At 41.3% G+C, this 17,508-nt stretch overlaps 2 protein-coding genes across 2 annotated transcripts; one reads left to right on the top strand and one right to left on the bottom strand.

The window, feature by feature from the left end:
* Positions 1–205: 205 nt before the first annotated feature.
* On the bottom strand, positions 206–4,197 carry wdcp (WD repeat and coiled coil containing). The gene is made up of 3 exons (XM_053337071.1): positions 2,287–4,197; positions 1,911–2,031; positions 206–1,118 (listed from the first exon to the last, which is right to left on the bottom strand). Exons 1-3 carry the CDS (start codon positions 4,195–4,197, stop codon positions 925–927), a joined length of 2,226 nt encoding a protein of 741 aa, XP_053193046.1. The 3' UTR covers positions 206–924.
* A 1,054-nt stretch (positions 4,198–5,251) lies between these two features.
* fkbp1b (FKBP prolyl isomerase 1B) lies at positions 5,252–16,500 on the top strand. The gene is made up of 4 exons (XM_053336616.1): positions 5,252–5,440; positions 6,163–6,210; positions 14,563–14,675; positions 16,112–16,500. Exons 1-4 carry the CDS (start codon positions 5,404–5,406, stop codon positions 16,238–16,240), a joined length of 327 nt encoding a protein of 108 aa, XP_053192591.1. The 5' UTR covers positions 5,252–5,403; the 3' UTR covers positions 16,241–16,500.
* Positions 16,501–17,508: the final 1,008 nt, after the last annotated feature.

The following is a 17,508-nucleotide window of genomic DNA, read 5'->3' as shown; positions in this document are numbered from 1 at the left end:
ATATCATTTGCTGTGTTTAGCTCTACAACACTGTTATTTATTTATGATGATTATGAAGGTTTGATTATATGAAGGGAATAAATGTTGTAGAGGTTGGTTTCTAGACAGAGTACATTTGTGTGTGTTGTGTTTCTTTGCTGAGGAAATGGAAATAAGTGAAATAATACAAAAAAGTGCACACTAATGCAAATTTAATATCCCAAAAGCTACCAAAATATTGAATTTTCTTGAAACAAGATACACACAGTCAGTATTCCATAGATCTTCAAACACTTTACTGTCAGGAAGGTTTCTGTTGAGTATTGCCCCCTCTAGTGATCAGTTGTGTTATTGCGCTTGATAATATGACAACACAATGTGCTTCAACCGTGTTCTCCTGAACATATTAGACAACAAGTAAAATACCTCAAGGGGTTAAGTTTAGACTTGTAACATTTGAGTTGGACTATTTTGCATAAAAATCAGATTTACATAGACTTTACTGTATCTCCACACATGTAAGGGTTTCTGCAGAGCTCCAATAAAGAAACAAAACATTTACATCATTAGCCTATGCCTTTTCTTTTTTTTTTTTTACCAGGGATTTCGAATAATTGTTATTGGAACAATCAGATAAAACTGAAAATATGTCTTCAGACTATTTAAAACAAATTTTGGTGCTATGGCACTACAATCGGTGTCTTGCTTTAATGAAGGATTAGACCATAACTGCATTGCATTTTGTCAAAAAACAAAATAAAAACAAAAACATGGGTTGTTATAATTTCTTTCAAAGCAGCAACATGTAAACATCACATCTGAATAGGCAGCTCCTTTTCCAATTACTAATGTTCTCCAATTCATACAAAAACACATCTGACATCTAGTTTTGGTTATCTGCATGGATGCATCACATCCATAGATTTTGGTGAGTGTTAGGCTGCACTATACAGAGGCCTCTGTGGTTCCGCTGGGGCTTTGGATGGGGGCTGGACTAGATGGGCATGAGGTGTCTGGACTCCCAGGGGCCCGCAGGTTAGTTTTCCGCTTCCCGTTCCGCACTGTGAGCTCCTCTTTGGGTTTAAATGTCAGGGGGACAAAGCCGTCTGCATCTGCCACAAGTACAATCCACAATGGCCCTGAAGGGAAAAAAAAACAAAAAAACAGAAGATGCTTGGCTCAGCATAATCTTCTACACATCTGAGCTCCATTTCATTATCTAACAAATTAAGCATCAAAGAAATTCAATGTAAGCCAGACTGTAGTCTCTAAATCAAATTGTATCCGTTGAAGTTAATCAATGCGAGTTAAAAGTGCACAGTCACAAATTCAGTGACACCCAGTTTAGGACTGCCTTCGCTATAATGGCAACAAAACAATGTCCATGTTAAATGGTGGTAAGCTGCTTTTGTTTAAAACCTTGTAATCTGACCTAGGCTTTTAATCACTTCCAATTATAGCTTACGCATGTTAAGATAAGAACAATGCTGAAACGTGTTGTCTTAAGATTGTACTATTGTACACAATATGTATAAATGAAAAAAATGCATTCTGGGTAATTTGTAGGTTTAGAACATTAAAAAAGAGTAACTGATGACATCTGCGTGACCTTTGAGGGGAAGCCCAACTCACAAGCCTGCTGAAAATACTCAGGGGGTGGACCTTCCTAAGAAGCCTAGAAGGAGTTTCCTTGAAGTGGTTTCAATATATCAACCCTGTAAACTCCCTGTCACAACACGCTTAATCTTCAATCAACGCAACATAGATGATTTAAGAGGGCTGCGCAGATATGGAGTCTTAGTTAAGACAAAGCTATTTTGGGTTCTTAACTGCATCAAACTGGCGGCAGTTAAGTCTTAAATGTGATGCGGAGTATGTCATTTACTCTCAAGACGTAACAATATGACATAAACTTATGAGGCTCCACATACCGTACATCATCTCGACAATGGTTAGGTTGAAGAGGTCTTGAAGGGCTCGCAGACACAACTTGCCATCACACAGCAGCACTGGCCTCCGCTCATCAATGAACACATTTTCTGACAACTGCTTCTGCATTTGCACAAAGATGGAAAAAGTAAACAACCGCAGGATTTAGGAATAAATCAGTGTGTAAAAGCTATTACAGCAGTTTTAGCCTGAGAGTGAACATTGCAGCTGATTGAGTTGTTTAAGCCCCTCAAGTAAAAGCTGCTAATGACGAACAGAGGGAATCTCTTCCTCATTAGCTAGGGTTACTACACTGGAACTGTCTGTTATATATAATGCAACAATTATCTACAGAGAAAATGTAGAGTAACACTGTACCTGACATGTGACATTGACATAAGGGGGTTCACAGGCATTGGGGTAGGCAGTCAGGGCCTTCTTGCCATTTTGGGTATAATCTCTGATATCTGTCAGGCACTGCTGTACATCTGCAAAGCGATTAAAAAGCCTCTCCATGTTGTGAACGAGCTGCTCCAGCGAGCGCTCCCTGGCAGGGTTGGGTGTCTTTTCATGCATAGGCAGCGTTGACTCTGTGTGGAGCTTGTCCGACTGCTCCAAGCGTGGAGAACTGCACCGACTAGAGTCTCTGCTGGCCTGGCCAGCCACTGCCAGGCTGATCATGCGGCTGCTGTGGTCCATATCGAAATTCTCAACCGTGATAGATGAGGCACTGGATGTGGCTCTATCTGATGCTCGGTCAGCAAAGTCTACAGAGCTGGTGGTGGGGCTTGGCTCAGTGCTCTTCACCTCCTCCACTAGCCTGCGTCTGTTCCCTGGCGAACGAATCACCCCCCCTCCAGGCAACACCAACTCCTTTATCCCTGTGCGCTCCCTGTCATCCCTAGATAGGTGCTCTGAGTGCCTCCTAATCCGTGCGCAGACATTAGAAGTAGACTCAGGGTTGTGAACAGAGGGGGATGGTGTGATAGGAGTCTCTCCATCGTATATCAACTCTTTGGCTATAAGACGAAGTATATATTTATCTGTGTTGGAAGATGGGAGGAAGGCAGGGTCATTGGACTTCTGTCTGCCCACCATCATCAGCAGCATCTTGTCACTGAGAAAGCAGACCCCTTTGGGCCTCTCGTTCGTCTGCAGAGAGATCTGCTGGATGTTAGGCATGGCTGAAGCTGTAATACAGTACACAAGCACCATGTTGCATGTGTTGGAAGCTACCGCAACAGTGGATCCACGTGGATCAAAAGCCACAATGTCTGGGACCAAAACCCCAGGGATACTGACTTTGCGAGTGGTAGTGACTTTACGCTCATACGTGACCAGGATGAGGTGTGAGGAGTCCTGGCCCGAACCTGTCATAGTGTCTCTGCGACGCAGGTTAATAAGGGGGCTAGGGTCTGAGCGACGGTGCCTTGCCAGGAGGTGGGTGAGGTCTAAAGGGCCTGAACTGGGCATAAAACACCTGTCCGACTCAAACGATCTTCTTCTTGAGTCATGAATGCTATCTTCATCTGACTGTGAGCCGTGGCCTTGCACCGACTCCGTCTCTGTCGGCATGTCGAAAGCCATGCCTGCATTTAACCCACAGATTTTATCTAAAGGCAGCTCTGTAGCCACAGCTACCTGAGCTTCCCCCGTGGTCTCGATGGCACAGATGTAGCCTCCCACATCAAAGATGGGGCAGAAGGAGCAGGCCACCAGGCTCTTCTGGATATCATTCCAGATGTAGGAGTGAAGAGCACTGCCTATAGCCACCACAAGGCGTGTGCCATCTTTAGTCCAGCAAGCACAGTGGATAAGCCCACTACCTTTGATTTCTGCTTTGATTCTCCTGTTGTCCACTCTGACAGAAAACAGCACAGAAGTGTCCCTCTTAGTAAGTATAGCCAACATGTCCTGCTTTGGATGCCAAACACAGCCTTGGGAGAGCAAAGGGAAAGGCTCACTCATCTCACAGGTCTGAGTGCACAGCAGCTTGTTATGCTCCAGAGCACTGAGCTGCAGTTGCCAGACGGTAACATGTTTCTTGTGCTGAACAGCCAACAAAGCAGGGGAGTCCGAGCAGCACAGCGGGCCCCAGGAGAGTCCGAAGACATGCTCAAACTGCCCGATAACGTTGGTGTCCCCGAATTTCACCTCGCCATTGACGAAGTAGAGCGATGTCAGGCAGACCTGCTTGCCGTCTGTCCATGCTATCCCGTGCAGGGGATGGATGGCTTGATGTAGAGTGTTGAGTCCTGTCCTAAGCAGCTTTGCCTTACCAAGATCCATCCTGGCAGGTATGAAGAAGCTGGAGCAAAAAAAAAAAAAGGGAAAATATGACTCAAAAAGTTATCATTGATGGCATAGATCTGTATCTGATCTGAATGGGTCTCACACAAGAGTAGCTATTGCTACCTATGCAGATTAAGAATAGCAAAAGCTTCTCTTGTGTCTCCTTCCAAGTACCTGCCTTAATCCTCTCCCTGAGCTGAGGCAGTGGTGACGAACAGTTATAGCTGCTTACATGAATGACCTTAACAACACACTGGTACTGTCAGGACCTCAGCGCATTAACTAACTATTAAGTGGGAGTGTCTCATGCCAGCACTCAGGTGACACTGCATCACTAAAAGTACTCAAAAGTATGTCGTCCCCTCCCGAAACACAGAGAGCAGAAGGAGAAAATAACCCCACATTCATTACAGCCAGAGGAGGTTATAAAGGTATATTACATGTGTGACTGAAATGAGGTTTTAAACATAATGAGACAGTTCACTTCCCAATATAAAACTCACAGAAAATCATGACATGCTTTTAGTTAATGCGAACTTGTCCTTTACATATAGCAAGCAAAAACAAACACACTCACTCTAAGCATACCTTATTAAACCTCAAACATAGCATGAAGAATCCTTGTTGAACACTGAGAATGGATTTCCCAACCATTAATTCACATTTATCCGGTTAAAATGTGCCTCCAATGCTCGTTTCTACTTGACCTGGAAGCAAAACTTACTGACGATATAAGTGCATTGTGGGATATGTAGTTGAACTATAATAACCTTTTTTTTTTAACTAATTTTGCCCGCTTGAGGGCGCTGCTTGTACGGTTAAATGTCAAATCCTTTTGCAAGTTAAATGAACTAAAATAGTAACTCTGATAAAGAATGTAACCACCAAACAATATAAATTAAACTAGAATAAATACTAGTTGATGTATTCATTTACAAATTAAGGACACGGGCTATTTTAATTAGCTCAAAGCTGAAGACGACGTACGTGAGGCAGTTGAAGATCTCGACGCCGCCGCGCTACAAACAGGAAAATATCTTTGTGTCGACGGTAGTGCAGAGAGCTACGGGTCGGTAGTGGTCGGTAGTGGTCGGTGAATGCATGGTTTCCACCGATAAAGCCCGACTTGTCACCGCTAAACGGGTAACATTGGCTGTCCAAGGCTGTATGCGCCAGGGTTAATCTTCGAAAAGTAGCACAACCATGGGCGTGGAAGTCGAAACAATATCCCCCGGTGATGGTAAGTTCATTTATTCGCTTGTGCATGCTTTAATGCGGGGGTGGCGGCGGCTGTGGTGGTGGTGGAGGTGGAGGAGGCGGTGGTGGTAGTGGTGGGGCTCGCTTGCTCCCCATAAAGCCGGCCAAAAAAAAAAACAAAAACAAAAAAACTGCTGAAATGTCAAAATAATGTATACAACACACACACTAAAAATATGTGTGTGGTAAGATTATGAACTTGTTAGATAGATAGTTAAGGTAAAAAATAGCATTCTGGGTGTTATAAGGATCTGTCTGTCTGTCTGTCTGTAAAGCCAAAAATAATTTCAACACAGTATATTTTTACTGTGTTATTTATTCATCATCTTTCTAGAGCTCTCCATACTTGCTGTTGAATGACTCTGCCAAGGTTAATCCGCATTGGGAATAATACAACTGAGATTTGTCAGTAAATTACAATAAGTGAGGCAAAACTAAAAAGCTCTAAAGTCCTGTTTCATTCTGTGATATGTATAATAGAAAATGGAAAACATATAATATGTGAAATGTATTTTAGCCTACTACTGGTTTGAGGATGAGACTAAAAGTGTATCTGATTACATTATGTCTGCAGGCAAAAAGAGGGGTTGGCATTCCTGCCAGAAACACAACACTTCACCCACCCCTAACCCAGCCATTGTTATTAAGTATGACACATATACAAAACACACAGTAACACACTTTTTCTCTTGTTTTTCTCAACAGGAAGAACATTTCCAAAGAAGGGTCAGACATGTGTTGTTCATTACATAGGTAACTGACTTCTTTCTTTGTTTTTGGCATCCTTCCTTCCCCGTTGCTGTGGGAGGAAATAATGTCCCGGTGTGTGTGTGTGTGTGTTTTTGTCAATATCTGTGGCACAACATGACTCACTTTGACGCTGGTACAGTACACTCATTTATAAAACATGTATTCACCTGTGTATCACTTACAGTTTTAAAAGATCAAAATGCGGAGATGCCACCACACCCCATAATTATTAATTTGATTTTGATTAAAATGAGCATTTAGCCTCCAGTTGTATTTGAGAGGTTGCACCACCCACATACTTAGTTTAGTTTTATTTCCATTAGTGTGTCATGCCAAACATTTGGTCCATCCAATTTGGGTTTACAAGATACCACTATTGTGTAAAAACGTACAGCTTCTGGTATTGAATATATCAAGGGAAAAAAAACTAAAATCCCAGTTGAACTTTTCACATGAAGTTGCATACCGATGAATTGTCTTGATAAAGAGGTTTTTTTTTTTTTTACTTCTTCTTCCAGGCTTTCTACAGAGAACTGGCTAATTTATGTTTCATACATGAACAGTCAACTCAGTCTTTGTGCATCATCCACATTTACAAAATCAATATCTATTTTTGTCTTACTAAACAAAGTAGTTGCAGTTGATAATAAAAAAAGACAGTAGAAAAATTTAACTTATTTTCTCTCATTTAGACAACACATACTGTCTATTTTCAACAGTCAGAGGTAAAATACCAGATCTCAGCTGTGCACATAGCGATCTTTGCTTTTTAGGCAAATTCTATAAAATTCTACATACCATATTCAGTTTTTATCATTGTATAAAGATCCAGTTTTGGTTTAGTTCCTCTATCGTCAGCTTTACTACCCTTTGTTTTGGCCAATACTCCTCTGTGCTCACATATGCTTTCTTTTTCATGCTTGTCTCTTGTCAGATTGCTCAATTTTGAGGTGGGGCAGTAAGACGCTGAGACATTTGAGAAATAAATTTGGGTTGTTCAGTGCCCCGGGGTTGGCAGTCCAGACAACTAGGTCAGACAGAAAGTAAACAAAACCTAGTTCACATGTCATCTGTCTGTCTGAGAATCGCATGGTTTATTACATAGTTACAAATGCTACTGCACGCTCTGTGGTATCAGTACACAGGTGTGACTCAAGTGTGTGGGTACTGTTGAATTTATTGTGCAGTAATGCGGTGCCTGTGTAAGTCATGCCAATCGTTTATTATTTCCGAGAACTGCATGTGATTATATCAATTGACAAATGTACCAATTAAAACAGTAATGATTTAGTTTATTAAGTGGTTTTAATCCAGGCAGAAACTTCACTGGTGAGACTTATCTGAGGTGGGACCATGGAAGCAGTTTACAGCCTTTCATTGGTTGATTCTGCTGCCAATCAAATGTGTATTGCAGTGTCCAGCAATACTGACCACAGTGTGGGTGGGTTCCAGTGGCAGAGTGGCGCTGTCTCTATTTCTGCTCGTTGACTCCACAGGCAGAAGAAGAAGCACTCATCCCAATAACTTCACACTGGACACTCGTTTGGTCCCAGTCAGACACCCGCCAAGTTTGGAGTTGACCAGACGAATGGTGCAAGAGATATGCTAAGGACATACATACATACGAGATTCATTCCTTTAGTGGAGAGATGTGTACATGCAGGATGGGAAATTAGCACTAGTCTCCAGCTGGTAAAAGAAGAAGGTGGCTGGTAATAATATGAAATAATGATTTACTGTTGAGTGGTTTGAACATTTAGCTGTCAGCGGCTAGTAAATGTTCATATTTTAAAAAGTTAATTTCCCACCCTAGTTTACAGCCAATTCCTGTTGCTGGGAGTTTCATCTTTTATCGTTTGAATTGGGCTCACATGATTGTCTTAATCTGTGACTGAATTGATTGCTTGGCTTCACTGACTTGCTTATAATATTTGCTTTCATGGAAGAACTGAAGATCTGTCTCCCTAGCGTGTGTGATTATAGTCAGACAGATACAGGCCAACTCTGGATAACAAGTGTTGTGTTGTTCAACATTTTTTGGGACTGTGGAAAAAGTAATCAGATTTCCCCTCGGGCTTGATCCTTGCAGAGATCAGCCACTGCAGTAACAAATTATGCAGTAATTGGAAATGATACATCTGGGCATGTGAAGCCGGTCTTTTGAGATAGCTATATCTCAGTCCTGCACAGGGAGGGTTTGGTAGTTAATCGCTTATTGGCTGGCAGCCCCATTTTCATTTAACTGCCATTGTTTCGTTGGTAATAAGTCTTAATATCCATCAGCACCTCACCCGATTCTACGATGCGTGTATTGCATTCAGTCCTTGCTTTTTCTGCCTTTTATTTCCTTTGCTCCATGGCGACAATCATACCATTAACAGCAGCTTCCCCAAAGTTATCACTTCCCCAAATGGAACAAATTGGTTACAGTGTCCTGTGTAACGATATCCTTTAACACCAGGATGTCCTAGAGCCTGGGAATGGCCTCTGTGGTTTTTCAAAGTGACCTCGGCACTCTTAGTGCAGACAGATTTCTCTTTCAATATGTTTCATCAAAGTCCTCCCTCTCCTATCTCTCTTTTCGCTTTTCCTCTTCGACTCACAGGATTTATCCATAAGCTCCTGGTATTTTGGCAGTGGTGGCACGCAAAAAAAAAAAAAACAGAGTAAAGCCGAAGCAAGGACCTTGCTCACAGAACACAAAAAGTGCTATAAATATGTTGTATCGGGAGGGGGGGGGGGGGGGGGGGGGGCGTTTGCAGTGGGTAGATAGAAAACATGAAGCGTTATTTAGGAGTGGAGCTGCACACCGTGGGAACATAAGGCCGCAGTGGTGAACACAAGCCGCAAGATTAGGGGAAGAATGTTGTTATCAAAGATGAAATTAGAGGATTTGCTCTGTAATTAGTTATACGAGATAAAATATGTGCCTCACAGTAAAGCATGCATGCACCTGTAGCACCCTTATAATCAGTCAGTTGTTAAAAAGCTGAATGAACAATGACCTCCAATTTTACTCCACAGGCCAGTGCAATGTAAAGGTAGACACTGTTTTATTTAAAAGCTCCACGACAACATTACTTTGAGATCTTATATAGAGATAGTTCCGGTAATAGAGGTGAGCAGTAGATGAGACATAAGCCTGTCCGAGTCATCAAGCTGACTATTAGCACAGAACCCCACACTGCACCCTTCCTTGGTATTAGTTTTCCAGATAGAGGAGTGAAGATAAGGGTAAAGCGAGAAATGATTTTCTAAAACGTAATGGGATTTGAAACCACTCTGTTCCCAGCATTTAACATTAGGCGGCCTCTACTCACACACACACACACAGACACACACTCACTGCAATGCCTTTTTGGTCTTCACTTTCACCCCTGGGATTCGAACCACGCAGACACACGCGCACACATGCCAGAGCACACAGACACTCACTCTCGTGTTTGTGTGTGTGTGTGTGTGTGTGTGTGTGTGTGTGATGACCCTCCTTTGACTCTGGTGAGAGTTGTGGTTTCCCAAATTAGGCAAGTAGTCATTGCCACGAGGCTGAGCTCTGGCTTCATGTAACTGGCAGGACAAAATAATTAGAAAAGCTGCTCACTCTTTCACACACATTCTTGTTTCTGTCAAGCCTGACTGGCAGTGTGTTGGCAGAGCAGCAGCTCTATCAGCAGCACATCTCAGAGCTGTGTCACACAGAATAGCTGCCTGGTGTGGGTCAAGCTGGACTGAGTAGTGTTATTATTTTGCTCTCTGATTCTTTTTCACTGGACTTGCTTTTTTATTTAATCTTAATTTAGCTTAGGCGTCCTCGCAGTTATCCTGAGCAGATGGAGTTTGCTAAAATGAAATAGATAGACCTTGAGTTCAGATTTTAAGTAATTTAGGATAAACATTTGTGGGATTATGTAGACAAAAAAAACATTTCATAATCATAATCAAACGATTAATAAGAGGCAGCCCAAATAAATTGACTCAATCAGGGACATAATGAATTTGAAGAGAGATGTTAGGGGGGGATTTCTTGCACTATTTGTGAGACAGTCTGAGCCATTGCAGTCACAAACTACTCTTTCAGGCCTTCATTAGAGGAAGGAACTGGTATCAGATCTTTTATCAGTCAGTATGAAGAGAAACTACAGCAGCAGCAGCATGCAGGTTTCTATAACTGACAAAGTTATGAAACTTGGCCATGACGATAAACAGCACCTCCATTGATAAGTCGTGTGAGCTTTGGAGGCAACAGGCTCACTGGATGTGATCTCATGCCTAAATGTGGATGTCATTCCTTACCATGTTTGAACTCCACACTTCACCATGAAACGTGCTGAAGTGGAAACCTAATGGCACTTAGTGTGTGGCACAGAAATAGATACTGTGGAGTGGAACACCGGGTTGTATGTCAGGAATTGCCAAACTGGCCCTCTGAGGGATAATGTTGTGATTGAATGCCGTGAGAAGTGTTCAGTGCTTTCATTTTAGTGTGGAAGAAAGAGTTGTCATGCAGCTTTTAATTCAGTTTGAGCTTCTGGAATCCGCTGCTGAAATATGTCTCCTGAGTATGGATATAAAGACCTAACGTCGTTCTAATCATCACACTTTGTTGAATATTGAGTTGTCTGGGTGTTTGACACGGCTTATATTCTTCATAGAGACGATGGGACAGGACTATGAGGAGAAATACGACAGCGGCTACATGGCGAATGAATAATTACCAAGCGAATCCCACCGGACTCAGAATCTCACCTATTCCCAGTTCGTTACACTCGATATATTAGTGAAGCCTGAGCAAGATTTTATTCTTTCCATTGAGCAGCTGTGAACTGCAGCAACACATACAAGTTTGTCGTAGACAGATAGCTTTACACCCATCTCATTTCATCCACGCTCGGGCCAAGGGGTTGTCGTGCTGGCAGCCATCCTAGACGAGGGGCGAGACAGGATACAGTAAACGGAGTAAAAATATCCCCACCCCCTTGTGCACTCCAGCTTTTTGCAGCACAACCAAGTAAAAAGCTTCTCATCAGGGGAGAGAGCTTCGGAGCCAGCGTCAGGAAGGGACGGGTCTGGCTTTCTTTTTTCAGACCCCACCCATGCTTATCCAGAGAGTGATAACGGAGCAGTGATACAAGCAGGGGTCTAGGATTAGTTTTGGATGTTTTCTGCTTTCCTGCAAGATACAGTCCACATGTATGTTATCTTTATGTGGGAAGTGCTGCATTGTGAAGCACAACAGTGAAATTTGACCTACCTTTCATTATACACTGTGTAATCTATATTTCCTGCTGTCAGTTAGTGAAATATTGGAATCCATCCCCCTCTCTCTCTAGGACTGTGTATTTTTCCACAGGAAACACTTATCAGGTGCTGTTTTTTAGTTTTATTTCTCCAAACTGGTTTTGACCAGTTGCCAGTGTGAACCACAGTCCCTGTTGCTGACAACCCCTCTGCTGAACAGACACTCCAACCAACTACTAGGAGGTATTAGTGCCACGCCCCAAGATATGATCCCTCGCTGGCTTCCCACCAACAAACATTGCTCATCAATATTTCCTGCCTGAATACTGTACCCACTTTTCTGCAGTTGATACAAGAAAGCTTTCCCATCACTGCTACCCAGATGACCTGAAGCAGGTGGTATTCGCTTTGGGGTGTGCACTTGATGACTCCGTGGCTGGACCGAGCCCAGACCACCGATATCTGGGCTACTGTGATTCTTGGAAATGAAGGACCTACTAAGTTTAGGGGGGAATGAAATGAGAGAAGCAGTACAGTACCAACATTCATCCGACTAGATGAGCCCGACACCATTAGTAAACTTTAGTTAACACACAACTTTAAATGCCAAGTATTCACACTCACTGAATTACTACAGAGAAAAGATAAATCAACACAGTATTACCTCGAAAACGCTAGTGGTGGTTGTGAGATTTTTTTTTTGTTTGACTTCCAGCTGAAAGACTGGTAACCAGGTTTAAAAAGCTGTTAATACTGGGGGTGAGGGATATGGATTAATGACTCATTGAATTTCCCTATTATTAATATTAGTGCATCTTCCACTTAGTGATAAAGTAACCAAAATTGAATTTGCTTTTGGCTAATGTACAAAATTAAATTAAATTAAATTATTTCATCAGATTAATACATAAAATTATTTGGATTTTAACTATTGGATTAACACAACCAGATTATTTTATTTATTTCTCATGATAAATTGTCAGTCACTTAAAGTTCAAGTATGTAACTCTGACACCAAGCATTTAGAAATGGTACTGCAGCCCACGTTCAAAACACTGGAGAGAGCATGTCACTCCTCGCCCCCTCCTCCCAGAGTTGACGGTCACGCGGGTTGGATGTGACCCTGCACGCGCGTGAGACGAGCGCAACATACACAATGCGGAGTGAGGACGCAACCCACAATCAGGCATCCCAACCTGCAGAAAGTAATTTCAGGGAGGTCTATTCCGGGGTGGTGGGGGGCGGGGGGTTTAACACTAGGTGTCTGTCCGGGGCCCGGGGCGGGGGAATAAGGACGCTTTGCTCACACACACGCTGCATTTATAGTCACACAAACACACACACGTGCTGTCACTCTCTAGGGTCTTGCTCGTTCACTCTAGATTCCGGGAGAATACGTCTCATTTGCAGGCGTCATGGAGTGGCAGTGTAAGTTGACGACTAATGCGTATGTTACTCATTGTTGAACGTAACCACTGTGAAACAATCAGAAAATAACGTGTTATTGATCTAATTCACCGGCTTCTTACTGTCACTGCTCCCTCCCTCTTCATCCTCTCTACCTCACTCCACCACAGTTAACACAACATCGTCTTGTAGCCGCTCTCTGACGGAGCAACTCTGTCCTCCATTCAGTGTTTTGAACTTTTATAAACAACAGGGAGGCGGAATAAAGTTTAGTATCCCCGCATTGAACAGACTGTCACCATCTCACACACACACACACACACAGTGAGTTAGCTGCTCCTCTCCTGTGTGACGGAGACAGCGGCGTAGAGTTGTCTGACTCCGTAACTTTTCAGCCGTCTCCATGTTTCAAAGGCATCTCCTATACATACCCTTGTTTTGTTTCTCAAATTGTTACAACATATTTGAGAGTCATAAGGCTGTTTTGGTTTTGTAACATCAGACATTATCTGCAGTGTTCCTAGCTGCAGCTCAGTGGCAACTGGCAACCTGGATGCTGAAAAGCTACTGACTTTGTGATTGGTAGATAGGTGGTGGGTGGCGCATCAGGCCAAAACACAGAATGACAACATAAACATTACTTGTGGGCTGCAACTGAGCTTTTCAAATGTTAATAATCTGGCTGGACTACTACTGTCATTGATATCAGTGTTTGAAATTAACATGATTCCTTAATGTCTGGTGTGATATCAGGGCCATTTTATGATTACTTGGAATATATTACTTACATATGGCCACTTTAATTTTTATAAATTGACTACATGAATTCTTTCATAGAGCTAGGTATACATTTAGGATGTTAACAAGGAAGAAAATCTTAAATATTGGTGTCTTAACCCAGATTAAGATTGATCATATGGCACAAATTAGTTAAATTCATGTTGATGATATGGTGATATGGTAAAGATGATATGCTATCTTCTTTGTATTTTTGGTGCCCTGTGTTGGAAAATGGAAATCTTGGTTTACAGAAAATTACAACCTGTCCCAAAGTCTACAAAGTCTGTTGTTGGCTGTCTCTGTTCACTGTATAAAGGGTCAATGAGTTTACATGAGTTATCAGAGTAACAGCATTTCTTCAGATGCCAGCTTGGAGTCCCTCAAGCGAAAGTGGCAAGGGGAAGTCAAGGAGGGCATGTTAAGACGACTAATGAAGTGGGGCCAGTGTCTCTGTGCCTTTGGTATTTAGCCCCAATGTTATTATCATGCCTGAATGGTCGGTCAGTGTTCTGAAGGAGAATAGTCCCGCACTGCACCGCCTTTGTTATCCTTTTCTTCCCTGTGGTCTAGATACTGGCAAGCAATGGCCTAGTTAACTTTAAAAATAATTCACTAAACCAGGCCAATGATTCCTGATTCACATTCCCTTTGTTCATTTGGATAATTGAAACAGACCCAAAGATCATGATAAGAAGACCCAGCAGAATAATTCCTTCAATCGGAGCCAATGTTTCCTCAAGCCTTTAATCTTAAAAAGACTCAGTCCAAAACATTAGTGACTGAAGGAAAGGTACTCATTGATCTGGCATCACACTGTGGAAAATAACAATGCTGTGTTGAGATTAGGTACAGTGCAAATACAATAAAAGCAACAGTAACCATACAAAATTGAAAAAATAACCATAAAAACATGTAATTTGTCTTTGGCAGGTATGTTGCAGAATGGAAAAAAGTTTGACTCTTCTCGAGATAGGAACAAGCCCTTCAAGTTCAAGATTGGACGAATGGAGGTTATTAAAGGCTGGGAAGAAGGAGTAGCACAGGTAAGAGGAAAAAGTTTACATAGTCCTTATTTGACCTTTTTGCTTTGTTGCTATGAATAATTCAGGCCATGTTACCTCAGGTGGTAGTTCAAATGTAGGGATGGGCATTGGGGCATTGTTTAAAAAAAAAAGGATTTGATACCAGTGCCAGCATCAGTACCTTCAAAGTGATACTGATACCAATAGAGTACTTCATTTGATACTTTTTTTCCTACTCTGTTCAACATGCCTGTAGCATAGCATAGTTATACTTTCAAACATTTGGTGTCATCTCAGGGTGCTGACCTACCACAGATTGTATGGGTTGGAGCTGCTGAGGTAGAGAGCCAATCACCTGTCACATTAAATCAAAGAACGCTTGCAGTAATTGGCGGCATGAAAAACCATTCTAATGGATTTTTTTTTTTAGATTTGGGTACAAAAAGAATCAAATGCTGGTATCACCTGGAAAAGTTTTGCTACTTGGTTATTTCAGTCAATACCTGAAATGTACAGAGTACTGATACTCAGCCCTATTCAAGTGTGATATTTAGAGAGATTAGACTAACCAGTTAAGTATTCTTGTCAAAGCTGTATTATTGTGTAATAACTTTAATGTAAGAAGCTATCAGACTTACATGATCCTTTGCATAATGTCAGTGTTTGCTTATCGCCTGTCATCTGTGTTTGAATTGTCTAATGACAGAAATGCAGTCCAGCTTCAAATTGCAAATGTAAATGCAATGCTGTTTGAATACTGTTGAAATCACCAATGTCACCACCAAAACAATCTGCACTTGAAATTGCAAATAAATAAAATAAAGACAATGTTCACTATGCTGTTTTTCTTATCTTACTATATAGTTAAACATCTCTGTTTGTTGTTTTTTTAATACTAAATGAATAAAAATGAACAAACTAATACAAAATAAAATAAGAAATCACGCTATTATGTAATTTGGTGTGGTCATGTCACGTGGCTGAAGGAAAAAGTACAGGTGTAAACAATCAAAATGAATGATGGCTAAATTTCATGAGCTGCTTTGGGTGTCAGGGATCTGTTATTGTGCATGTTGACTCACTGTCGCACCGTCAAGGTCTACTGGGATACTTGAATAGAACGACGAGACATTAATCAGACATGGCCTGAACAAGCCTGCAAAGTCAATCAATCAATTAATCTTTATTTGTATAGCACCAAATCACAACAAGTCATCTCAAGGCACTTTACACGTAGAGCAGGTCTTAACCATACTCTTCAGGTTTCATTTTAAAGAGACCCAACATTCCCACATGAGTAAGCACTTGGCAACAGTGGCAAGGAAAGTCTGACAAGTTGTCGTAATTTATCAGCCAAAATAAGTAAAAATACTTTGGTTGAGTGGGAGCTTGTATGGGATAACATGGGAAAAAAACACCATACTCATTCCTGTTTTTATTCTTCTCCTGTGCTTCAGATGAGCCTGGGCCAGAGGGCTAAAATCACCTGCACACCAGATATGGCTTATGGAGCGACAGGCCACCCCGGGGTCATCCCTCCGAACGCCACACTTATATTTGATGTGGAACTGCTCAAGCTTGAGTGATGCCTCGGCTGAAATACGAAGGTTAAAGGTTACAGAGGCTGCGTTCGCCACAACCTGTTTCCACAGGGAGACCATACCCGGCTGCTGCCTCCTACCATCCACCTGCTCTTCTTCTCTTTGATTTCTACAGTCTTCTTCAGTTCAATATTTAAACGTATCTACTGCTGCTTTGTTGCGATATTGTAATAATAGATACTGCAAGACAATTTTCACGTCATGTGAGACTCTTTCCACACATGCACCACATTTTGGTTTCTGTTAGTCAGTTTACTGAAACGCTTTTTTGTTTAATTTCAATTAAAGTTGTACATTTTGTTTAAACCGAGAAGAAATCAGTCATCTGATGAAAAGCCGTACTACATTGCAATCAAAAAAATATTTATACTGCCTTACAGTTTCAGCAACAGAGGAAGGTTACATGTTGAAAGTACAATACTTCTGCTCTGTATCTTAACTGGGCATTATACCACTGTCTGCATTGCCACTTTGAGAAGGTTTGTCCTGCTGAATGCTCTGAATGATGTTGCTATGTTTAGTATATTTTATATCCCTCATAAACATTTAACTGCAAGTGTACCCGATCCAATCAACCCAATCCAATACTGTACAAAACTCTGTAAGAGCCATTGCTACTATGACCGTTTATTGACCAACTCTTGAATAAAAATGGCATGTACTGTGTTGAGGAAAATGTGTTCCGTGTTCAGTTTGTGGTTGAGTGTGATAAGGGTTAATGTTAATTTGGATTTGCTTGATGGGGAGGGGGCTTCTGCTGCAATACTGCCTCCTAGTGGCACATTTTATAAAAATGGACCAATTTAGTGAATTGTGGCTGAGTCCAAATTATTCATAGTACCAATAGTAAATGTGCCTCATACATAAGTTTATGTATCCATATCCTACAAAGGGAATGGTATGGACCAGCTTCACTAATAGATGTAATATTACATAACCAAGGTTGGGAATGTTGCTTTGAAAACATAAGGTTATAGATTACTAATTACTCTATTTAAAATGTAATAGATAATGTAATAATGAAATTATTTCAATTATTTTATCAAAATAATCTAACTTATTACATTGAATTACTTTTCTAATTTTCTAAGGAATGTTTTCAGCTGTTAGGGAAAGTGTATCCATTACGCACCAAAATCTATGTTGGGGTGTTTTTCATGGATATTGACATGATTTATAAGGGAGATTGTAAAAATATTTAAAAAGTATACATTTCAAAGAATTAAAAATTAAGTATTCAGTAATATGTTCTC

This window comes from Scomber japonicus, chromosome 17 (genome assembly GCF_027409825.1).
Source record: "Scomber japonicus isolate fScoJap1 chromosome 17, fScoJap1.pri, whole genome shotgun sequence".
In the NCBI taxonomy this organism is placed as follows: Eukaryota; Metazoa; Chordata; class Actinopteri; order Scombriformes; family Scombridae; genus Scomber; species Scomber japonicus.
Note: the sequence above shows the minus strand (reverse complement) of the source record. Positions and strands in the feature narration are given on the sequence as shown.

Excerpts from the sequence above, each read along its gene's own strand:
- wdcp (XM_053337071.1), bottom strand. The coding sequence starts at position 4,197 with ATGGATCTTGGTAAGGCAAAGCTGCTTAGGACAGGACTCAACACTCTA. Across the intron at positions 2,032-2,286 it reads ATGTCAATGTCACATGTCAG|AAGCAGTTGTCAGAAAATGT; the intron begins GTACAGTGTTAC and ends GTGCAAATGCAG. Across the intron at positions 1,119-1,910 it reads CATTGTCGAGATGATGTACG|GGCCATTGTGGATTGTACTT; the intron begins GTATGTGGAGCC and ends TTTTCCCTTCAG.
- fkbp1b (XM_053336616.1), top strand. The coding sequence starts at position 5,404 with ATGGGCGTGGAAGTCGAAACAATATCCCCCGGTGATG. Across the intron at positions 6,211-14,562 it reads ATGTGTTGTTCATTACATAG|GTATGTTGCAGAATGGAAAA; the intron begins GTAACTGACTTC and ends TGTCTTTGGCAG. Across the intron at positions 14,676-16,111 it reads GGGAAGAAGGAGTAGCACAG|ATGAGCCTGGGCCAGAGGGC; the intron begins GTAAGAGGAAAA and ends CCTGTGCTTCAG.